A 22,891-nucleotide genomic window follows, 5' to 3' on the forward strand; every position below is an offset into this window, starting at 1 on the left:
CAGAGTAGTTCATTGATTTTGTTTCATGCCGTGCTCAAAGCAGCCGCCTACATTTTCAAGTAACTTAGGAGGCATTTTATTTACTGGGTTTCACTTGAGTCTCACCATCTAAGACTAATGAGCTTCATCAATTAAGTGACACATATTCTGTAGCAGTTGTCACACACATTCTGTCATAACCCTGAATCACCTATGATATTGACTCATCTGTATTGCAGGAAAAGCAGAGGTTCCTGACAGATGTTCTGCATGAAGTGATGCTGCTTGATGGCTTGGCCAGTTCCCATCCGGTCTCACAGGAAGTGCTACAGGCAACTGATATTGACAGGGTGTTTGACTGGATCGCATACAAAAAGGTGGGAATAAATAAGACCCAAATACCGCTTGGCTGTTTCACAATGCAGGGAAGTCAAATTGCTTCATGCTGCGTGGATTCTATGTATTGCCTCCTCCTAGCAGATAGAAATGGACTGTGAGCTGGAAAATATGAAGTTAGTAGGCTCATGCCACTTTAAGAGTTAGGGCTTTGTTTTATAAAGTAGAAGACCAGATATGATTATTTGCCAAACCATGCATAGAAATATTGGAAGTACTAATGAATAAATGTTTGGAGACACAATATGAGATTGCTGTACAAACGGTGTTATATAAACGTCAGATATTATTAACAATAAGAAAACAGACTAGTATAGTGACAATTATTTTTCAGTGGTAGCTCTTAAATATTTGTTTATTTTGGTTGGCTAATGTAGAAGGATATAGGCAATGACCTGCTATGTATATTTTATAAACAATATGGGAACATTTTGGGAATTAAGCCTTTTATTGGAAATAAGAGTAATAAACAAAAACTAGAGATGAGACTTAAGATGATATAGTGTGGGGGTTGAATGGTAGTTGTTCAATGGTTAAGTGCTCAGCCAGTAACCAAAAAGCCACTGGATGGATCTCACCAGCCCACTCTGAGGGAGACGGGCGTGGCTCCTTAAAGATACACAGCCTGAGGAAGAGAAGGGCAGTTCCCCTCTGTCCAAGGAGTCGGGATTGGTTCAATGGTAGTGGATAGGTTTCTTTGTTTGGGACAATAATTAGACTTAGAGCTAGGATCTCTTGCATGAACTTTTTTTCTGTAGTTAGCTGGGCCAGGATAATGATGTTTCTTTGTACCTCTCTCCCCCGGTTCTGTTTTTAACACTAGCATGTGTCTCATTATTTCTTACTTATATGGCAATGAATTTTGTTTTACTGGAGCTGAAATAATTGTTAAAGTAGGTTTAATGTCTCCAGTCATCAATTTTAGGATGTTATGAATTGTACCCATTAGGATTGGTTTGTACTTTATAGATTGAATATTGTTTCTGTTTTATTAAAATTACGAATACGGTTTTCTAGAAAACATATCCCTTTTTAATAAAAATGCTTTTACTTTTGCATTCTAGTAGTGACTGTCTCATTGCCAATGAGTTTATGTTGACGTATAATATATAAAAATATGAACTGTTTTAATAGAAACCCCCATGTACAATTACCCATCAGTGCAATGATTAAAAAGTGTGTTTTGGTGTTTTATTAAAATAGGCGACATTAAGTTCTGTGTCATTAGAAGTCTTTGCGTGAAGACCTATCTGTGCACAACAGAACAGAGCACCAAAGTCGTTATGTTTGAGTCCACTGTTGCAGCCATTTTGTCAGTCCATCCTGTTAAGTGTCTTATTCATTTACAATGACCGTGTCTTTTACCTCCCATGATGTCTTCTTCTGAAGACTGGACGCTCCTGATTCAGTCTCACCAGGCGAGCTTCGAAGAAGCATTTTGGCTGTATCTTCTAAAAGACTTTTGCTTGTGATGGCATCATTCTTTCAGTATCCTTTTCCAACCCTCTAATTGTAAACGCATAAATCCTCTCTGATCTTCCTTTATTATGAACTAACTGAAGACACCATGGCATGGGTCTGCATGTCTGATTCCTCAAAGTGACGCATTTGCTCTTTCACTCTTTAAAGAAACTTATACAATAGATGTGCCCACTGCAGTATGTGACTGTCATTTGATTTCTTGGCTGCTGCCTTTATGAGCATTGAGTGTAGATCCAATTATATCTCTGATCAATGAAATCTTTCTACCGTTTATCCTGATTGGCTTAGTTGTGAGGATTCATGTTTTTTTAAATTGAGTTGTGGCTCATATTGAAGGCAGTAGTAGGTCTTCAACAGTAAGTGCTTCAAGCCCTCTTTTCTTTCAGCAAGCATATTTCTTAACTTGTATGTTGCCAGTTGTTAATGAGGCTTTTACAGATTCTGATGCCACATTATTTTCCATCTCATCCAGGCTGAGGATTATTTGTTTCACATACATGTTGAACGAGTATGGTGAGAAGGTCCAGCCCTGATGCTTACCTTTCCTGATTGCCTGCATACTGTTCCCTTGTGCTGTTTGAATGAGTTAAGTGTTCCTGAATTCCCATTATTTGCAGTGTAATACATAGTTTGTAATGGCCCACACTGTTCAACATCTTTTCATAGTTGTGATACACAAGTAAACATCTTTCTGGTATTCTTTGCTTTCAGCCAAGACTAATTAGACATCAGTAAAGATGTCCCACGTGCAGCTCCCTGACGATGTTGAATTATCTTCAGCAAAATTTTACTTGCCAGTAAGAATGGGCTCAAACATGGATATCTTTCAGTTGGTTGGTAGGTTATGCCAGTTTCTTGAGGTACACTAGTGAGGGCTTCTACTGCTACATGAGAGTTTTAAAGTGTTTACTTTGATATTTTTCCAATTTCTGAAAACTTGTTTTTAACTTCCACCTTCAGTGAAACTTAGGCTTCTTTCAGTATCACCTGTTCTTGATACAATGCTACCTACTGAGTGATTAAATACAGACCAATCTTTGTGATATGGGTGCTTTGTGTATTCCTTCCATCTTCTTTTGATGTATATATAATTTAATATTTTGTCTGTAGAATCCTTCAATTTTAACTGGAGGCTTACTGTTTTTCTTCAGTTCGTTCAGCTTGACATCTGCTCACCCTCTTCTGCCCTTGGGGCTTTCCAACTGTAGGACTTTCCACATGTTGTTAAACTGTTTTCCGCTGTCTTCTCAAGCTGCCGTGTTTGGTTAAGATCTTTTATTATCTCTTCTTTTGAAATGCACTTGTTTGTCATGAAAGATGTCAGGTCCATTTCAATTTTACTTTTCTTAAGCCACTCACACCAATATGGAGAAATTTTTCTGGTGCTGTTTTGCTTTTAGAAGAAACATAATATATAAAAATTTCTCGCACTTATTTTTTCATTTCTACCAGTTACTTTAGCTACTGTATGCTCAAAAGCAAGCTTCTGAGTCTTTTATGACATTGATTTTGCTATTCTCTATTTTCCTGTCTTTTTAATAGTCCTTTGATGTTATCCTATATTCATCTTTTCTTTGGTTCTTCGTGTTCAAGGCAGAACATCTAGAGATGATCTTTAAATTCAAGTACAATATACCAAAAAATTGAATTCTGATGCTAATGAACCTGTATTTAGTTTTCTCAGCTTCATCCTGAAATTGCCTATGAGGTTTTTGGTTTGTTTCACAGTCAGCCCCTGGTCTTGGTTTGACTGATGCTATTGCATTATTTCATTGTCATTTCACGCAGATGAGGTCATTTTCATTCTTCCATATTCTTCATGGTGAAGTCTATATGGACTGAGGCTTTTTATATTTTGAACAAGGATATTTGCAATAATGAAGTTATTGCTTTTAAACATATTTTATTATATGATTTCTAGCATTCTTTATCACTAAGGCCATATTTTCCAATTATTGATTTTTCCTTTTCATTTCCAACTTTGGAGTTTTAATCATGAATCACTATCAGTGCATCTTTATTTTATATTTGTTGAAGTTCAAGCTGAAGAGTTATGTGGTTGGTGTATGAATTTGAATAATAATTTTGCTGGCTTCATTGTCCTTGGTAGATATCATCCTATCACAGACAGCGTTATACTTCAAGATAGATCTTGAAATACTCCTTTTGATATTATCTACTAATCAATTCTCTTGAATTTGTCATACTAGAAATAATAATCCCTATGACTATCTGACAAAAAAATATTGGTCAATATTAGCCTGTTTTGGCTGTTACATATCTAGGATATTGGACTTTATGTGTTTCATTTCTTTTGTTTACAACTTCTAATTTTTCAGAGTTTAATTCACATATTCCATGTTCTTTTGAAGCTGTTCCTTCTCATTGTGAGTTGAGCCCCACCAGTAAATGAAGGTGCAGAAAGATGTTCTCCATCCGTGTCATTAGGTTAACTCTAACTTGAGGAGGAAACTCATTAAGATTTAAAACATAACTTTTTTAATAGAAAAAAATCCAACCTCCTTGCTTTTGGGTTGATTTTCAATTCAATTGAGCTTCCTCATAGGGTCTTCCAGGCTGTGATGCTTATGGCAGCTGACTGACACATCTTTTGTCTGAGGAACAGCTTGGGGTTTTAAACCTCCAACATTTTGATCAGCAAGCAAGCACTTTAAACAACAATATGCGGGTTGGTAGTCAACGTCTATATAGAAGTCATCTTACGGTTCCATGTTGAGCTGGGATCTGCATGGTTTGCAGTTTGGAACCACCAGGAGCTCTAGGAGGTCAAGATGGCACTCGACCCCCCTAAGCAGTTCCCATCTTGGAAACCCACAGGGGTCGCTGTGAGTCATCATCACCTCCATAACAGTGAGTTTTTGTTTTGTAATATTATGTACACATCAAAGGAGCTTAACAATAGTTTAATTCTCTTTCTTTCTTCTTGTCAGTTTTGTTATTTTTCATATATTTCCTTTATACAGATATATTTAAAAGCTAATAATATATTGTTATTATTCAATTATTTAAAATATATTTTAATAATAGGAAATATCCTATATGTCTATCTATATAGTTTCTATTTGTTATATTCTTCATGAATTTGTTTTTTATTTCTTCTGTATAGCTTCACAGCCTTGTAACTTTATGGAGTAGCTGTATTCTATCCTTTAGGGCCACTCTGAGTTAAAATTGATTTGATGGCAGTGGGTTTTTTGTTAAAGGATTTCTTTAACATTTCTTGTAGTGAGAATCTGATAATAATAAATTCTTTCAAATGCTATGTGCCTGAAGAAATATTTAATTTTTGTTTTGTTTTTGAAAAATCATGAGGAACCAATGGAGAGTTTAAAAAGGAGGACTAAGAATTACATTTGTATTTCAAGAAAAATATTTATAAAGGTGTTATAGATATTGGAATTAATAAAACAAGTATGGATATCATTAGAGTACCCAGCATTTATTTTATTTTATTGTAATGTATTATGTTGTTACATTCAATTAAATTTTACTTCTGTGCCTCTGTACTCGTCTTCCTTTGTGTCTCAGTTGCTAGTCAATTTTAACTTCTGCCAACGATCAAGCCTCTCATTACATAGATGTTATGCTAGATTATCATCTCTGTAGTTATTTACTTAATAATTAATCTAATTATTCCCACTTCTGTTTCATTGATCTTCCGGAATTGTAACGTCACCCTGATTTAAATATTTTCATAATCTTAGGATAGAAAGAGGAAGAATGAGAACTGTTCTGTGAAAACAGGTTAGTTAGCTCAGTAATCTTTCATAATAGTTTTAAAAAGAGAATAAATGATAAAAGTGCAATGAAAACAGGAAAGCACTGTCCATAAACCGGAAAGACTGGAAAGGATGGATTGAGACAGTCTCTTTGCTCTAAAAGCACAAAGAGAAATAAGAATCAATGACCCAATGGCCTGGATGATGAGAGTGAGAAAATGCTCATTAAATTTACATAAGATGCTAAGTTGGAAAGGTTTAGTGTAAGCTTAGAAGTGAGAAACAGATTTCTAAATGACAAGCAAATTTAAAGACGATCCTTTAAATGTGAACGTATTTCATCACTTATATGAAGATTACAACATTTTAGAGACCAGCTACAATGACAAAAACCAGAGCTGAACAATATTCACAAGGAACAAATTTTAAAAAATAGACATTTTAACTTGCAATGTTCTGGTGGTATAACTAAAGTTTTTAAATATTCATGTACCTATTAGATTAAACATATCTAACTTATATGTCTTCTACACAAATGGACATGAAAAGCCATCCTGTCCTTTAGAACTGCTGGTTCTATTGATACCAGGCTCCCCATCTATAGCATTACGTCATCCAGACCCTGGTTAATAATCGGGAAAGTGCACAGATTAATTCTATGCACAGAATGTATTGGTTCTATAGAACAGAAATGAAATTAGAGAGTGCTTTCTCAAGAATGTTGTAACCTAGTGAACAAAAACCCAAAACCAAACAGTGCTGTGAAATCAAGTCTGACTCAGAGCCACAGTACCTTCAACAATAAATTGTTTCTCAAGCCAGTGATTACTTAAATTATATCAGTTTATGGTAATTCCTGGATACTTCACAATACTCTTCAGCCCCCCCTTTCTCTCATTCTGTTTGCCAGGACATTCTGTCAGCTCTCCCCTCAAAATAATTCCAGAGTTTGAACCCTTTTCCTCACCAACAATATTGCTATCTTGTTCGAATGACCAACCCCTTGCCTTAGTCGTAAGAAGCTCTGGTGGGGCTCGAGGTCAGCAGCAGTTCGAGCCCATTGCTTGCTCCATGGGAAAAAGACGAGGCTACCTGCTCTCAGAGGTTTTCAGTCTCAGAAACCTGTAAAGAGTCACTGCGAGTCAGGACAGACAGCATGTCAGTGGTCTTTGTTTTCTTTCTTCAGCATTTTCCCAAATAGTCTTTCTGGAACTAATCCTGCTCCTGTACAGTTGAATTTTAACCAGTCAGCTTGATATATTTTTTTACCCTTAAGTCAGATGCCATCTTTAACTGTTAAGGCATTATCTAATGTCAAAACTTTTACAATGACTCCCTACCAAAGTGGGGATAAAAGCCAATCTTTACAGTGAACTCATAAGACCCAACCTCTGATCTCCACTCATCCAAATCTCCCCAACTTGCCAGTGACCTTAACTTCCCTCTTCCCTCTGTGGTTTTGCCTCTTATGACTCCCTTCTCAGGTCTCCTTTCTCACCACGCCCTGATTTCTGATGACTACATCCAGTTCGCTCCCAGGGTCAGGCCTTTGTGACGGGCTGTCTTCTCTACGTAGAGTTCTATTTAAACCATTGTCCTGATTCTGTTAGCTGTACCGCATCTTCTGTGTAAAAGCCACCTTTTCAAAGACGACTTCCATGTAAAAAATGACAGCGAACACGTTCATTCTTCATTTCCCTTATTTTGATTCATACATCAATTTGTCCCTTAGCATTTGTCACTTTATAACATATATATTTTTTATTCTATATTATATTTACTATGTCTACTGCTCTACCCCTGCTTACTAACATCCCACACCTCCACTGTAAATGTTCTAGAGAGATATTAGCCCGTACTATTCACTCATGTGTATCCAGTATTCATTAAATGGTATACAGTATATATTTAATAAATACTGATTGACTTTAATTAAAGTGGCTATCAGAAAAAGCAATATAAGCAAAATGCCATGATATTTATGAGAGAAATATCGCATCTTTTTATAAGAATTAGAAAAATGAGTTGGTATTTGAACTAGGATGAAGACGTTAAGGACATAATGTCATGTCAATTCAGGAGGGGAAATGAAGATTGTTTTGCCCAAGTATTTTGTTCTCTAATGGGGTCTCCTGGGTCCTGTCACATTTAAGCTGACCCCTCAGCTTTGACCCCTGGGGACCTCTTTTCGTTCACTTAGCTCTCCTCCTGTTCTTTGAACTCTCCGCCTCGGGCACAATCAACTTCCGAGTTCTGCAACTTCTTCCTATTCTGTTTTTTTAATCACTTTATTGGGGGCTCATACAACTCATCACAATCCATCCATCCATCCATTGTGTCAAGCACATTTGCACATGTGTTGCCATCATCATTCTCAAAAATTTGCTTTCCACTTGAGCCCTTGATATCAGCTCCTCATTCCCCTCGTCCCCCCACCACTTTTCTGTCCCTCATGAACCCCTGATAATTTATAAATTATTATAATTTTGTCATATCTTACATGTCTCCCTTCACCCACTTTTCTGTTGTCCACCCCCCAGAGAGGAAGTTATATGTAGATCCTTATAATTGGTTCCCCCTTTCTACCCCACTTTCCCTTCACCCTCCCAGTATCGCCATTCACACCACTGGTCCTGAAGGGATCATCTTCCTGGATTCCCTGTGTTTCCATTTCCTATCTGTACAAGTGTACATCCTCTGGTTCAGCTAGATTTGTAAGGTGGAATTGGGATCTTGATGAGGGGAGGGGAGCATTTAGGAAGTAGAGGAAAGTTGTGTTTCATTGTTGCTATTCTGAAACCTCATCTAAACAATCCTTCTTCGCCTTTGCTGTCTCTATCCATAGTCTCAACTACATTTATACTATCAAATGTAGTTAATGACTGTTTTGTTCTCTTCATGTTCCCATACATGGCGTATATATGAGGGGGTAGCCCCCCAAAGTGGAATTTTTTCAAAGCTATGTATTTATTAATTATTATTATGTTACAAAACAACCTTATGATCTTTAAAGTACTCTCCATTAAACTTAATACATTTGTCAAATCTGTGATTCCATTATTGGAAACATTTTCCAAACTCATCTGTTTGGATGGCTGACTGCACCTCCCTCATGTTTTTCTTCACCTCTTCTGTGCCTTGAAGTTGCTGCCCTTTCATGTCCTTCTTCATTCGTAGAAACAAAAAGAAGTCACATGGAGGTAGGTCAGGTGAGTAAGGTGCGAGCGACAAGAGAGGCATGCTGTTTTTTGCCAAAAACGGGTGCACTGAGATAGCTGCCTGAGCAGGTGCGTTGTTGTGGTGGAAATCCCAGTCCCTCGTCTGCCACAAATCAGGTCTTCTTTGTCATACACTGTTACATGATCTTGTCAGACCCTCTCAGTAGAAAGCTTGATTGACCTGGTGGGTAAACTCCAAATGCACTATGCCCCTCACCTAAAAAACAAACAAATGAGCATCATCTTGATCTTTTAGTTTCATTTGATAAGTGTTTTTTTGTTTGTTTTGGGGGTACAATTAAAGATGGCATCTTCATTGGCTTGATTGATGTTTGCTTTCAGGCTCCTAAGAATCGCACCATGTCTCCTCACTAGTAATTACCTTAGAAAAAAAGAAAAGTCTGGTCGTTTCCTACCTGTTCTTTTAAAGCCATGACATGCTTCTACTGGCTGCTCCTTTTCCTGGCCAATGATTACCCGAGGCACCAATTTCCTAGCAACCTTTCCCATTCCCAAATCTTCAGTTAAAATTCACTGAACTGAGTTGCAATATAATCCAGCTAGTCCTCCATCTCATCCGTGGTCTCTTGCTGGTCCTCAAGCACAAGTGCATGAATTTTGTCAACATTTTCTTCTGTGCAGGAAGCTGATGGACTTTCCATAACAAGGGTTGTCATCAGTTGACATTGTACCTTTTCAGAAATGAGAAACACACCCATGCACCTGTTTTTTCCATACCACTGTCCTAAGCTGTGTTCAACATCTGCCAGGTTCTGCAGCGTTTTTCCCAAGCAGGAAACAAAATTTCTGACCTTCACACTGTTCTCTTAAATTGGCCATCACAAAAAAATGAGCTTTAAGCAAAACCGCCTTTATGAAGATATTCACTGTGGCCAGACAGAGCCCTATGTAACACCAGAGGTGCACTAATTTACAGCAAGTTGCTCTCTGTAGGGGGAAAATGCACACTACAAATGCTCTGCCTCAGGAGCTTTTTCCCTTTATTGGGCGGAGGAGTGCCCCTGATGTTGGTTAACATAGTCTCTGTGGTCACTCTCAGAAACAAAGTTGGAGAACAGACTTTTGGTCAGATTTATGAAGGTATTAATATTAATATACATAATAGTAGCAATTTTTGTTAGCACCTTTTGTTTTAAAGAATTTACCACTCCTGTAAAATAGATATTATTATATTCAATTTATCAATCAGGAGAGATGCAAATAACTTAATGATTTAAATAATTAATGATTTAAAGCTGTGCTCATGCTTCTAGGCAGCAGAGATATCTATCCATATATTCTTTTACTTCTCTAGTATATCATTCTTTAAATAGAAATATGATTTGAGATGTAATCTTTTGCTATAGATGTAAGTAAAGCATATGTGCTTTTTATTAATATTCTGTATGAATAAGTAAATACAGTGTATTAATGTATAGTTTACATTAAATGAAGGCTTAAGAAATGGAGGTTATGTGATCTGGGAGGTCACTATCAATATTCAGAGAGTACATTGGAACTGACTCAATGATAATGGTTTGATTTTTTTATTTTCAATCATCTCAGTTCAAAAATGTGAATAATATTAAGAGACTGAAAAAATTAGGTGAAGACGAGAGGGGCAGGAAGAGGATCCGAGGTGGCGGGGGGAAGCGAGAGCAGTTACATATATTCCCTCTGCAGGCTAGAATTCTAAGAGTTAGTAATTGGCTCCAATGCATGAATGGTCACCATAGGAAAACCAGTCACCACAGTTCTGTCAACATCAGGGTCAGAATAAGATAAGTGGCCCGAAATTCCAGTAGCAAATTTCAGATGATGTAAGAAAGAACTTTTTGGTATAAAAAGCAATTCAGTATTTGCATGTGAAATACTAAAGATAATAAGAATTGATTTTTAAATGTATTTGAAAATTAAATTACCAAAATAGATTAGAATACCATTGGAAAAATATTTCTCAATGTTGGTTTCATAGTACATGGTAGTTGACACATGTAATGCACAGCCTTTAATTTATTAAAATTAGTTTTACTTGAATACATTTCTGCTTGCATCATCCCTTCTCTACTTTGGTTATAAATTTACATTTAATGGTAGGAGAAGCTAATTACTTGCTTCTAAGGTAAAAGAAATTAATATTGAAGTAATTTCTGTCTATCTGGCTTGTCTGCTGGTATCTCTAAAAAATCTTGAAAAGAATTTTCCAGATGAAATATACTTTTGACTCTTATTCTTTATTACTTGAGTGTCTTGGCTTAGCTTTTGGCCTTGAACGACCGTTAGAATAGGCCAGAGGTGATTTTAAGACATAGTGTAAAGGAAAAGCTTCTCTGTTCTTGTAAAGAAAATGTACATAGTGAAAGGACATGATTTTATTGGCATTTCTATGATAAATGCCTTTACCACTTACTGGTAAATTATTAATTTGTGCTTTTTGCTGAACGAAGTAAGTTTTCTCTTGTCCATATTTAGTTCATCACTGTTTGAATGCTTTTTTTTTCTATTTTCTTGGGCAAAATTTAATACCAAGAACAGCTTCTTTTTTCTTCTTTTTATACTTGGTTGAGCTTGTAGTTCTCCTACCTAGATGTTCTGGACTTATTTAGCATTTATTTGATAAAACTGTCTTTTATTAAGTGAAAATAGGTAAAAGGCTCCTTACTTGTATTCATCTCATTACTAGATTAATACAGGCAGAGATTATAATGCTTTCTCTGCTCCTCTTGGGTCAAATTATTTTGTTGTTACCTAGTGTTTTAGCTATATTAATTTTAAAATTCCTTTGTTGCATCATGTTCAATCATTTTTATTTCACTAAAATGTTTAAATAAGTGCAATACTTGTTTTGAAATTATTTACCTAGTCTTTCGTATGATCCTTTCTGGTAGTTGGAATTGTGATAACATGACACACACACGCACACACCGCTATCCTAGTTTTATCTTATATAAATTGACTGTAGTAAAATTCTACTTTGCAGTGTTCTCAACTATTTCTTTGGCTACTCTTGTTATTCTTAGTATTTGCATATGTAATGAAAAGCCTAATTCTAATGACTTTTGCACTTATTTATGTATTCAATAGCTTTAATTAAGAATAAAATTTGCCTTGTAAATTAGTACACATGGAGATGTACAAAGATTATGCTATTCCCACAACTTACTATCCTGCTATCTATGGGACTTACTATCATCTATGGGACTCTAATTCACTTAGGCTAGGAGGTACCTTCACTGCATTTCCAGTGGAGCTTCAAGGTCAATCCAATCCTGAATCTGTCTGAATCTCAGATTGTTTTATAAATGATATACAGAGAAGAAATGGATATTGAAGACAAACAGTGAAAAGAAGTGGAAATAAACCAATGCATATTCCCACAGCACATACTTAGTAAAGGGTGTTTCGAGAATGGAGAGATTCTATAATATTTAGAAAAAGGACAAATAACAAAGTTAGAAATGAATTGAGGCTTAAAAGACAAACGAGCAAGTCAACTGGAATTAAACGTTGACATATTTCTACAAACAAGAAGTATAGAAAAAGCAAATGAAGAGTGATATAACATCTTTTATAAAAATTAGTCTTGGGAGAAAACGCTAAATAAGTATATTCACAATATACATAATCTGATAGTAGTGGAAAATATGAGACATTTAACTTAATCAAATTATCCTGTAGAATAATAATGTGTTGTTTTAGCATCTTATAGGCTTTTTAGTCATCATAAACATTAGTCCATTTAAAATCAGCCTGATATATCAATGTATACTATAAAAATTTTGAAAGCTATATCTGATTACCAGATACATATAGAATTCAAAAGTTTCATCATCAGGCCCACTTTAATTATCTCTTTTTATGTAGATCCAAAGCTATGCAGTACTTATCAGGTATCAAACAGTTCACCTATGTTAATTGAACAAATTAAAATCTCAGTCAGAATTTCTGCTTCAATTAGGTCTAATACTGAGGTATCACACAAGAAAGACACAATTCTGTTCCGAGCTAACAAACAAGCAGCCATTATTGGCTCAGGTTACATTTTTGAAAGCAAATACACTATTTCTTTTGAAATAATGAAAAAAAAATGGCCACAGTTTTACAGGTTTTGCCAGGATTTATTTTAGGAAGGCTGTTGGCTATTTGATAACCTACTGAGAACATTATCTGGAGACTACCTCTTCACTTCATCAGTCATTCTATTGCATATTGCCTGGTAACACTGATAGCAAGTTGCTGCTTTTTCTGTTTCTTAAAAATAGAATGTCTTTCTGGTTTCTTTAGTGAGTTTTTTTTATATAAGTATTAGAACACTTGGCCCTGGTTTCATACAGCATAATCTTAACTTTTAAAAAAAGAGAGAGAGAGAGGTTAAAAGAAATACTGAAGTGAGCTTTTGTCTTGAGGACATTTTTTCCAACGAAGAGCATTTGCACATATATTTTCAAGGTTTCATGTAGTGACAGAAAGGGAGCAAAGCCAATGGTGAGAAATTTAATGAGATAGTTTACAGAAAGAAAAATGAAAAAGTGCCCCTTTAGCGCAAAGGGACTACAAAGAATTTTTCTGTTCTAAATCTAGGTGGTGAGTGAAGAAGAAAAGAACCTTTCCCCTAAAATTTGGAATTGCATTACAAACCTTAAGTCTTTATTTTAAAATGCTTGGTTCACTAATCAAAATGCTCCAAGATTCCAGGCTTAATGTAAACAAAATACATTCTAGATCAACCCAAATGTATACTTCATTACAAATTATTTCTACAGATTATAAAGAGTACTTTATAGTAAAAAAATCACCATTTACACAAAGAAATATGGTTCCATGTGTGGGTATATGCTAATAGAGGAAGTAGACATAAAAACAGTCATGTATACAATTAAGATAATGAATATGTCAAGTATGAGGTATAAATATTATATTAATAAATTGAGGAAATAAGATATTTGAACATATGACCAAAATGCAAGCAGTTTTGGAGAACAACTGAGGGGGAAATGAAAATGGAATTATGTTTTGAAACAGTAAATAAGTTTAATGTAGATTAGAGGAAACTGAAGAGAGACTTGTGAACTGAATCACAGGAGTATGGAAAATCCAGAGTAAAACATAAAGGGAAAGAGAGAAGAGATATCAAAGAGAGACAATGGGGGATAAAGAGAAAGTCTAAGGTATGGACCTTCCATTGACCCAAAGCTTTGTTTCATTTACATTATGTTTCTACTCTTTGTTTTTTTATTTGAATTATTGCTTTTTAACATCAAGACCTATAGTTTTTGCCTTAAAGACTGATCTCATTCTTAGAAACAGAACTTTGCTTAATCTATGTTTTTCTTACAGTGATGAATTCTACACATGAGAACCACTTAAAATAATTATCTTTATTGCTCTTTAATGGCATCTTTAGCAAGACAAAGGTACTGTGTTTGTTTTAAAAAATAAACACTACATATGTTTTTACATTGTTGCTGGTACATTGAGTCAGTTCTAACAACAGAATGAAACACCGCTCGGTCCTGTGCTATACTTGCAGTCACTGTCATGGCGAGCTCAGCATTGAAGCCACCATGGAAATCCATCTACTCCAGGGTCTTTCTTGCTGTTTTGTAAGTACTTACGTCACTTATTTGAGCTTTCAACGAGCTGAACCATGGGTTAGTACATTGTCTGCCTGGGGTCATACTGTCCATCAATAGCAGAGCAAAGATTTCAACCTGGTTTACCTGACTCCAAATTCTGCCTTCTCATATATATTGACCTTTTAGCAGAGCATTTGTTTGATCTCTGTTTTGGAGAGGCCTTTAGGTATAATTTCCTGCCTGTCCAAGGGAATTGCTCTCCTATATATATGGCTTCTAAAATCGCTTTTGATCAGAGGTTTTCTTTCTCCCACTCTTACATAATTTGCCCTAGTTAACTTTTCCTGGTGTGTACTCCCATTTTTGTTTAGACAAGGAGTCTAAGGGATGCAGACAACGGCTGTCTTGAAGTTGGAAGTCTCCGAATAGCTATCTGGAAGAGAGAAGATGGAACAGTGTAGGCTAGAGGATGCTACAGGCATGGTTAGGCTTTCTTAAAGGGCAGAGCAGACCCCAAACCAATAGACTGGTTTATCTCAGTAGCCTGATTGTAATACTTTTCTAATGAGAAGCAATTAATTTAGCAATATAAAAAGATCCAATTTATGGTAGAGAATTTTTGGTGTACATGCCCTTGGTAAGCACTTAAAGCTAGCGTGAAAAAAAAGATCCTCCAGTTGAATGTTTGGGCTTTGTCATATAGTCCCCAAGTTGATTTTCAGCTCCATCCTGATGAAGTGGAAACCTTTTGTTGCCACACCATTTTCCTTCCTGAAAGATATCAGCCATATCAGTAACTTCATGACTCAGTTGCTTCCTGCTCTTCCTGAAGCAATTAAAACAATTAAAACAATTTCAGTGTTAATTAAAATGTCCAAGAAATTTTTTTTCAAATTTGAAATAAAGCATGGATGTAAGACTGGGGGAAAGTTACCATGTTCACAGATGCCTGAAATGGCAACGCTTGTCATTATTATAACAACCTGTAAACAATGTGTGCCAGTTGATTTTGTGTAATTTTCCTATATTCATTAAGTTATTTAATACTCATGACAACTAAATACTTTAGACACGGTTTCCATCCACATTGTATAGATGAAAAACTAAGACAATAATTTAAATAACATAACAAAATTAACAACTTCCGAACTCAGGATTAAAACACTGGCAGTTGTATCTGTACCTTTTAATAGATATGTGTGTGTGTATGTGTGTGTGTGTGAAATGTTTTCAATTGTGAATTAGGTCAGGGAATTATATTTCATACCTTCAACCAGGGAATTATAATTCATACCATCAACTGCATTCAACAGTTCAAACTACTCCTTAGCACAGCCCCCCAATTTCTCTTTCCTTCTTATGGACGCCCATCCTCCCTTTCACAGAATCCATTACCGGTCATTATTGAAATTCCAAGCTTTCTCTTCCCACCCTCTCTCCCTAGGGAACCTCCAAGGTCTGATCCCTTTGATATACAAATCTTGCCCTTGACTTTTATCTTTATAGAAGTGGTCTGCTATGTTATTTGTCCTTATTTGATTGATGAACTTTGCTCAGCGTAATGTTCTCCAGGTCCATCTGTCTTATGTTTCATGTTTTCATCATGGTTTTTAGTGATGAATAGTATTCCACTGCACAAATGTTTCTTTATCTGTTTCCTCTCATGGGAATTTGAGTAGTTTCCAACTTCTTGTTATTTTGAACAGTATTGAGATAACCACGAAAGTGCATATGTTTGTTTATATTATGGCTCTTATCTCCCCAGCAGACACTTTGCTGTATTAGATGGAATTTATATTCCCAGTTCTTTGAGGTGGTGCCGTTTGCTTTCCACGGTGGTTATGAATAGACCGGCCGGCAGCGTGTGAGATTGCAGTCTCACTGCACCTTCTGCAGCATTTGCTGTTTTCTGTTTCGTTTTTAATTGCACTGTGTTGTCAATCTTTATTTTGACTTGCTTCTCTTGGATGGGTAATTATTGTTAACATTTGTCTCATGTTTTGTAGCCATTTGGATATCATTTTTGGTTAACTGTTTATTCATATCCTTAGCCTACTGTTAGCAGTTTCACTGATGTGTAAGTTATATATTATTCAATTCAAAGTTCAGTCATATTAAAAACAGCTGTGACATCATTGCCACAGTCCATTTTGAAACCTTTCCTTCTTCCTTGTGCTCATTGTTGTTAGCTCCTTGTTTCCCCTCCAAGTTTCCCAGCGTGTCCTTACGAAACTCCTGAGGCAGTTTGTGTCTGTATAGATTTGCTTACCCTGGATTTAATTTACAGAAAACAACAAAAAAAAGTAAACAAAAATAACAACAAAATAAACCAGAGAAAAACTTCAATTAGAAAATATTAAAATTTGGAACAACTTTAAATGGGTCTACAAAGAGATGACATGGTAGCCATATCCGTCATAAGCTACAATGTACTCTGTCTTGAAGAGCAAGACTATTTCTCTCCCTAGTATGTGGTCAGAGAGGATTCTCCAGAGGTTTAATCCACATGCAAATGCATTTTAGGCTTTCACTGTCATCCGTAACCTCAGCAAAGTATGTAGATGCTCAAAGTGTACGCTCTCATACTGTTCCACCTCTGGATTTGGATTTGATTATTGACAAGCCTCTCTCAGATGGCTGCTTATTTTAAGATTAAAAGACCCCAGAAACAGTTCTTTTAGATAGCTGTGTACTATCTGAATTCTTCACCAAACTTTGTAATGGATTGTCCCCATATTTTCAGTGAACTCTCCCTGAGGACAATAATCAAGTAGAACCATGATAGAAGAAAGAATTGTTCTCATGAGGGAGGGTGGGGAGAGGAGAGAGCTGATACCAAGGCCTCAAGTAGAAATTGTTTTGGAAATATTGATGTAAATATATGTACAAGTGTACTTAATATTAATGAATAATGGATTGTTAAAGATTTGGAAGAGCCCCCCAATAAAATGATTAATTTAATTTAAAAATAAATACATAATTTTTAAAGAATTAATTATTCTTAGGGTAGGGCTATAATTAAGTGTAAACTCAGAACTCATTCATATATCTGTGGTTTATATATGTCTCTGGTTCACTTTAGAAACATCAGTATCATTTTATTGGAGAGCATTATAAATCATCCCCATGAGACATATGATCAATCTATTGATATTATCATTAATTTATCCAGTGGGATAACATTCAAACCCCTATTGAAAAAAGGAAATTATGCATGTGAAGGTTAGCTTTTTAGACCAAAATACATGAGTTATTCCCTGGACAGATTAAAAACGTCAATGACTGGACATTGTTTACACAAACAGCGAGGATTGGAGATCATGGAAAACTGTAACCCTGATTGACAAAGGCAGAGTCATGCCTGCTAGATTTACACATGCCGTAAAAGAGCAAAGAGAGCATGAACATTATAAACACATGTAGTCTTGAGCCATCATCCATCGGGCACCCTTAAAGTAAGAGATCTGAACCGAAGTCCAATGGCCGTCACATCCCAAACCTGGACACGTAGCAATCATCTGCTTTTTCTCACGCTGAGCCTTTCCAGCCTAAGTCCACGGGAGTGTTTTAGTTCCTTAAATCTGCTACAGATGAGTGCAAGGTAACAGCAAGTTCCTTTAGTGTGTTTTCTAAATCAGATCCTTCTAGACTCTATAGAGTGATTTATGAAGGATGTTGTGCACCTTTATTTACTTATTTTTTGATGTTTTCTTCCTTTTTAAAAATCATTTGTAAGGCAGAATTGGGATCATGATAGTCGGGGGAGGAGGGAGCATTTAAGAACTAGAGGAAAGTTGTATGGTTCAGCAGTGCTATACTGCACCCTGACTGGCTCGTCTCTTCCTGTGATCCTTCTGTAAGGGATGTTCAATTGTCTACAGATGGGTTTTGGGTGTCCACTTTGCATTCTCCCTCATTCACATTGATGAGATTTTTTGTTCTGAGTCTTTGATGTCCAATACATAATCCCATCAACACCTCATGATCACACAGGCTGCAGGCTGGTGTGCGTCTTCTCTGTGGACTTTGTTGCTTCTCAGTTAGATGGTTGCTTGTTTGTCTTCAAGTTTTTAAGGCCCCAGGAGTTTTATCTTTTGATAGCTGGGCACCATCAGCTTGCTTTGCCTCATTTGCTACGCACCCATTTTGTCTTCAGAGATTGTGTCGGGAAAGTAAGCATCATGGAATGCCAGGTTATTAGAACAAAACATTCTTGCGTTGAGGGAGTACTTGAGTAGAGACCCAATGTCTGTCTGCTACCTTGATACTTAACATATAAATATATGTGCATAGATCTATTTCCCTATTGTTATATATAAATATATTTACATATGTACACGCCTGTATTTATACCTCTATTAATGCCCTTTGCCTCCTAGTTCTTTCATCTATATCCTTTTACTTTCCTCTTGTCCCACTATCATGTTCGGCCCTCATTCAGGTTTCAGTAATTCCCCTCAGTCACATTGTCCTTGATCAAGCCCTACAGGCATCCTACACCCTCCTTGTCATCGATTTTAGATCACTTGTTGTTCCCTTTTTCCTGGGTTTATTAACCCCCACTTCCTTCTTTCCTCGAGTCTGAAGGCACAGTTCTATGTAGAACAGTTGTCTGTGGCCTGAGTCACCAGGGGCTAGATAAAACACAGTTCCAAAGTATCCAGTTAGGAACATATTATTTTGCCACTTTTAATTGGATCATTTTTTTTCTTGTTGAAGTACTGCAGTTTTCTATAGATATTAGAGTTTAGTTCCTTGTTTATTGTCTTGTTTCCAAAACTTTTTATCCCTGTTGATTGCTTCTCTTTTTAATCTTTTGATAAACCCCTTTGATGCACATAACTTACTTTTAGTTGGTCCCACTCATTTATTTTGTTTTTACCATGTGCTTCCTTTATTATATTTCATAGTAAGTCTGTACACTGAAAGAGGGCCCTTACATTTGTGCTTAAATTTTCATCTATGACTTTTATAATGATTGGATTTTATGTGGGTGTTTCATCCCTCTTATATTCAATTTTGTACATGAGGAGCAATATAGATCCTTTTTTCATTCTTCTACAAATATAGATCAATTTTGGCAGCACCTGTTGTTAAAGAGACGATCTCTTTCCCCTCTGAAGGTCTTTGGATCTTGTCAAAGATTGGTTATTTGTAGGTGGGTGAATATATTACGGGGTTTTATATTCTGTTCCATTGGTCTATGTATTTATCACTGTACCAGTGACAGGCTGTTTTGAATACTGTGTTAAATTTCCATGCATTTGACTTTTTGCCCATGTTCTTTCTATTGTTGATTTCTAGTTTTATAGTGTTGAGTTCTGAGAAAATGGAATGTATAATCTTAATATTTTTAAATGTATTAAGTCCTGATTTGTGGCCTATCATATGGTCTCTTCTAGTGAAAGTTCTTTGTGCACTTGAAAAGAATGTATAGATACTGTGATAATCCTTGTTGGAGTGCACTGTATATGTCTAGGAAGCCAAGTTGGTTAGTTGTTTTATTTATTTCTCTATTGCATTTCTTTACTGATGGTCTGTCTCTCTTTGATTGTGCTGCATTGAGATCTCCCATTATTATTGTTTTATTTTCTATTACTTTCTTTAACTCTGAAAGATTTTGGTTAATATATTTTAGGGGTCTTTTCCTGTGTGCATAATATGTTTATTAGAGTTATGTCTTCCTGTTCTACTGTTCCTATAATTACTAAATGTCATTTTTTGTCTTTAATAATTTTATTTTTTTAACATGAAGATTTGTTTTATCAAAAATTAATATTTCCACTCATTCTTTTGCCATAACCAGGTAAAATTTTCTCTGCATTATACTGTCTAGTCTATTTTATCTTTGTTTCTAAGATATGTTTCTTATAGGAAGCATATTGATGGAACAACTGCTACTTAATCCATTGACATTCAGTGGTATTGTGTGACTGTGTAGTTTACTGATTTCTTTGTTCTTCCTATACTTTTATGGTGTTTTGAAAAATTATTTTAGTTTGTTGGTCTTGAGGTTTTATTTTTATATTCTCTCAGTTTCATTGAATGTCGTTAATTCTCTCTCCATCATGTTTCCTTTAATGTTTTTTTTGTAATGCTGGTCTTATTTTAACATATTCCTTAAATATTTTCTTGTCTGAGAATACCCTTATTTCTCCCTCATATTTGAGGGTTAGTTTTACTCGATATAATAATCTTGCATGGCAGTTTTCTCCTTTCAGGATTTTCTAGTGGTAAATCCATAGACTTCTTGCCTCTATAGTTTTTGCTGAGACATCTTATCTTATAATTATAGGTCCTCTGCTCTTTTTGTTAATTGTTTCTCCTGTTAGTTGTACTTGGGAGAATATCTGCAAACATACTAATTTGGTTTCCATGTATTTGATTCTATTTCTCTGTCCTTTTGCAATTATGTCTAATTCTGTTATCTTATAACTTATCTTCTGGAATTATCTCTGGTGTAGAATTTCTAGTTCTGCTATTCATTGCAGTGTTCTCTTGAGCATTTTCCTATCCTTTGAAAGTACCTGATCATTCTTCAGAATTTTATTGCTTGTAGTTTCAGGGCTCTTTATTCCAAATATTCCTTTATCTCTGTGTGCTTTTCATTTGTTTCTTCCTGTTTTTCTTCTTCTTCTAATTGTTCAGTTTTGTGTGTGTGTGTGTGTGTGTGTGTGTGTCCCATGATTGATACTATTTTGACAGCACCATGGTGCAGCTGTAATTTTGCGTTGCCGCTGCGTCGTGTTAGAGTATTTGGTTTGTCTTGCAGGCCATGGGGACAGTGGGGGCTTCTTTGACAGAGCTGTGATAAGCCAGGGCCTCTCTTACCTGGGTGTGGGGATGCACATAGCCTTCCTTGTCATGTCACAAGGACAATCAAGGCCATTCTTCCGAGGGACAAAGGATGTCCAGGCCTTTGTGGACAATGTTGGGAAGTCTAAGTTCTACCTTGCCTAGTGATAGGGCTGGGATTTATTGCCTGGCCACAGGAGTGACAGGGACATACTTTGCCAGCTCGTAAGGATGGCCAGTGACTTTCTTGCTGGGCAGCTGAGCCTGCAGGTGCTCTTTTGTGTGGGCATTGGGTTGGCCGGGTCTTACTTTCTGCAGTAGACTTCTTAACTTTTGTTTCTTTTCTCTATTTATAGACCATATTACAGATATCGTAAAGCAGATGCATTAATTTATTTTATAATAGAGCTTTTGTAATCATAAATACATGCATGGATCTGTTTACTTAGACTTTTTATAACAGACCATAGATCTTTAGCACTAAATTATCACTTGGGTCAGTCAGTTCCTTATAGAGGTAAGTGGAGCTTAGTTGAATTCTAATAATTGTACCCATGAAATCCCCAGAGGTATAAATGTTGTAATGCAAATTTAATTTCTGTTTCAGTTAGAGTTGCCCTCACAGCAGTGAATTGTGATATACATTTTTTAAAGGTGCCATATAAAAAAAATAAAATAAAAGGTGCCATATATACTTGAGTATTAGCCAACCCGAATATCAGCTGAGGCACCTGATTCTACCATAAAAACTGCATAAAAAATGTGCTGAAAAGCTCAGCTTATTAAAAAAGTTTATACAGTAGTTACCATGAAAAAGAAAGTCAGTATATCTCTATGATATTTCATATGAAGCAAATCATACTTTCTTCAATACCCATATTAATTTAAAAAATAGTTCTTTCTTTTTTCCCACAACCCTGAGACCAGAAATGGATGGTGTATAATTACCAATACCACTTATTCTGAAAGGATAGCTTTAGAAGATCTTAGCAAGGGGAACTAAAGCACTTTATTTTGACCTCTTTCCACTTTTCCTGAAATGTAATTAAGATTAAAATTTGCCTGGCTTATCTCTATTCCTTCCCTCAATTACACAGTGGCTCTCCCTATCTGATAACCTCTGACAACCACTATCAGCTTCTCATAACACGGTGGTGGCGGGAGTGTGAGGGCCGACTGGTATTTCAGAAACCAGAATGGGTGCTCAGGGTGAACAGATTTCAGAGGAGCTTCTCAACTCAGAGCCGACCATGACAAAGGAAGAGGAATTAGCCGCTGAAAACTTGATGAATAGCACCACCTACTGACAGATACAGTGCCAGAGATGAGCTCCTCAGGTCAAAAGCACTCAACCTGTGACTGAGCAAGAGCTGCTTACTCACACTGGAATTCACCATAACGATGGGATTTGCTGATGTGCATAATTCAAAATGAGAATAAACATCTGTAAAACCTACTTTTATGGGAATATTAAACATACAAAGTATAACTCTTGGAAGTCATCAAAAATAAAATGAAAGAAATAAAGGTTGGTATCCTAGGCATTAGTGAGTGGCATTGGACTGGCGTTGGCCATTTTGAATCAGGAAATCGTACAGCTTACTATGCTAAAAATGACAGATTCAAGAGAAATTGTGCCACATTCATCATCAAAGACAACATTTCGAGATTTATCTTGAAAGTGAAACACCAACCACTAAAGCTC

At 36.0% G+C, this 22,891-nt stretch overlaps 1 protein-coding gene across 1 annotated transcript in view; it reads left to right on the top strand.

Moving 5' to 3' along the window:
* Positions 1-22,891, top strand: part of LOC142436276 (thyrotropin-releasing hormone-degrading ectoenzyme-like) — a 333,189-nt gene that overhangs the window by 177,751 nt on the left and 132,547 nt on the right. Inside the window, exon 5 of the mRNA XM_075540034.1 lies at positions 219-356. Within this exon, the coding sequence (XP_075396149.1) occupies positions 219-356 (138 nt within the window). The remainder of the gene's footprint in view (positions 1-218; positions 357-22,891) is intronic.

This window comes from Tenrec ecaudatus, unplaced genomic scaffold (assembly GCF_050624435.1).
Source record: "Tenrec ecaudatus isolate mTenEca1 unplaced genomic scaffold, mTenEca1.hap1 Scaffold_191, whole genome shotgun sequence".
Lineage (NCBI taxonomy): Eukaryota > Metazoa > Chordata > Mammalia > Afrosoricida > Tenrecidae > Tenrec > Tenrec ecaudatus.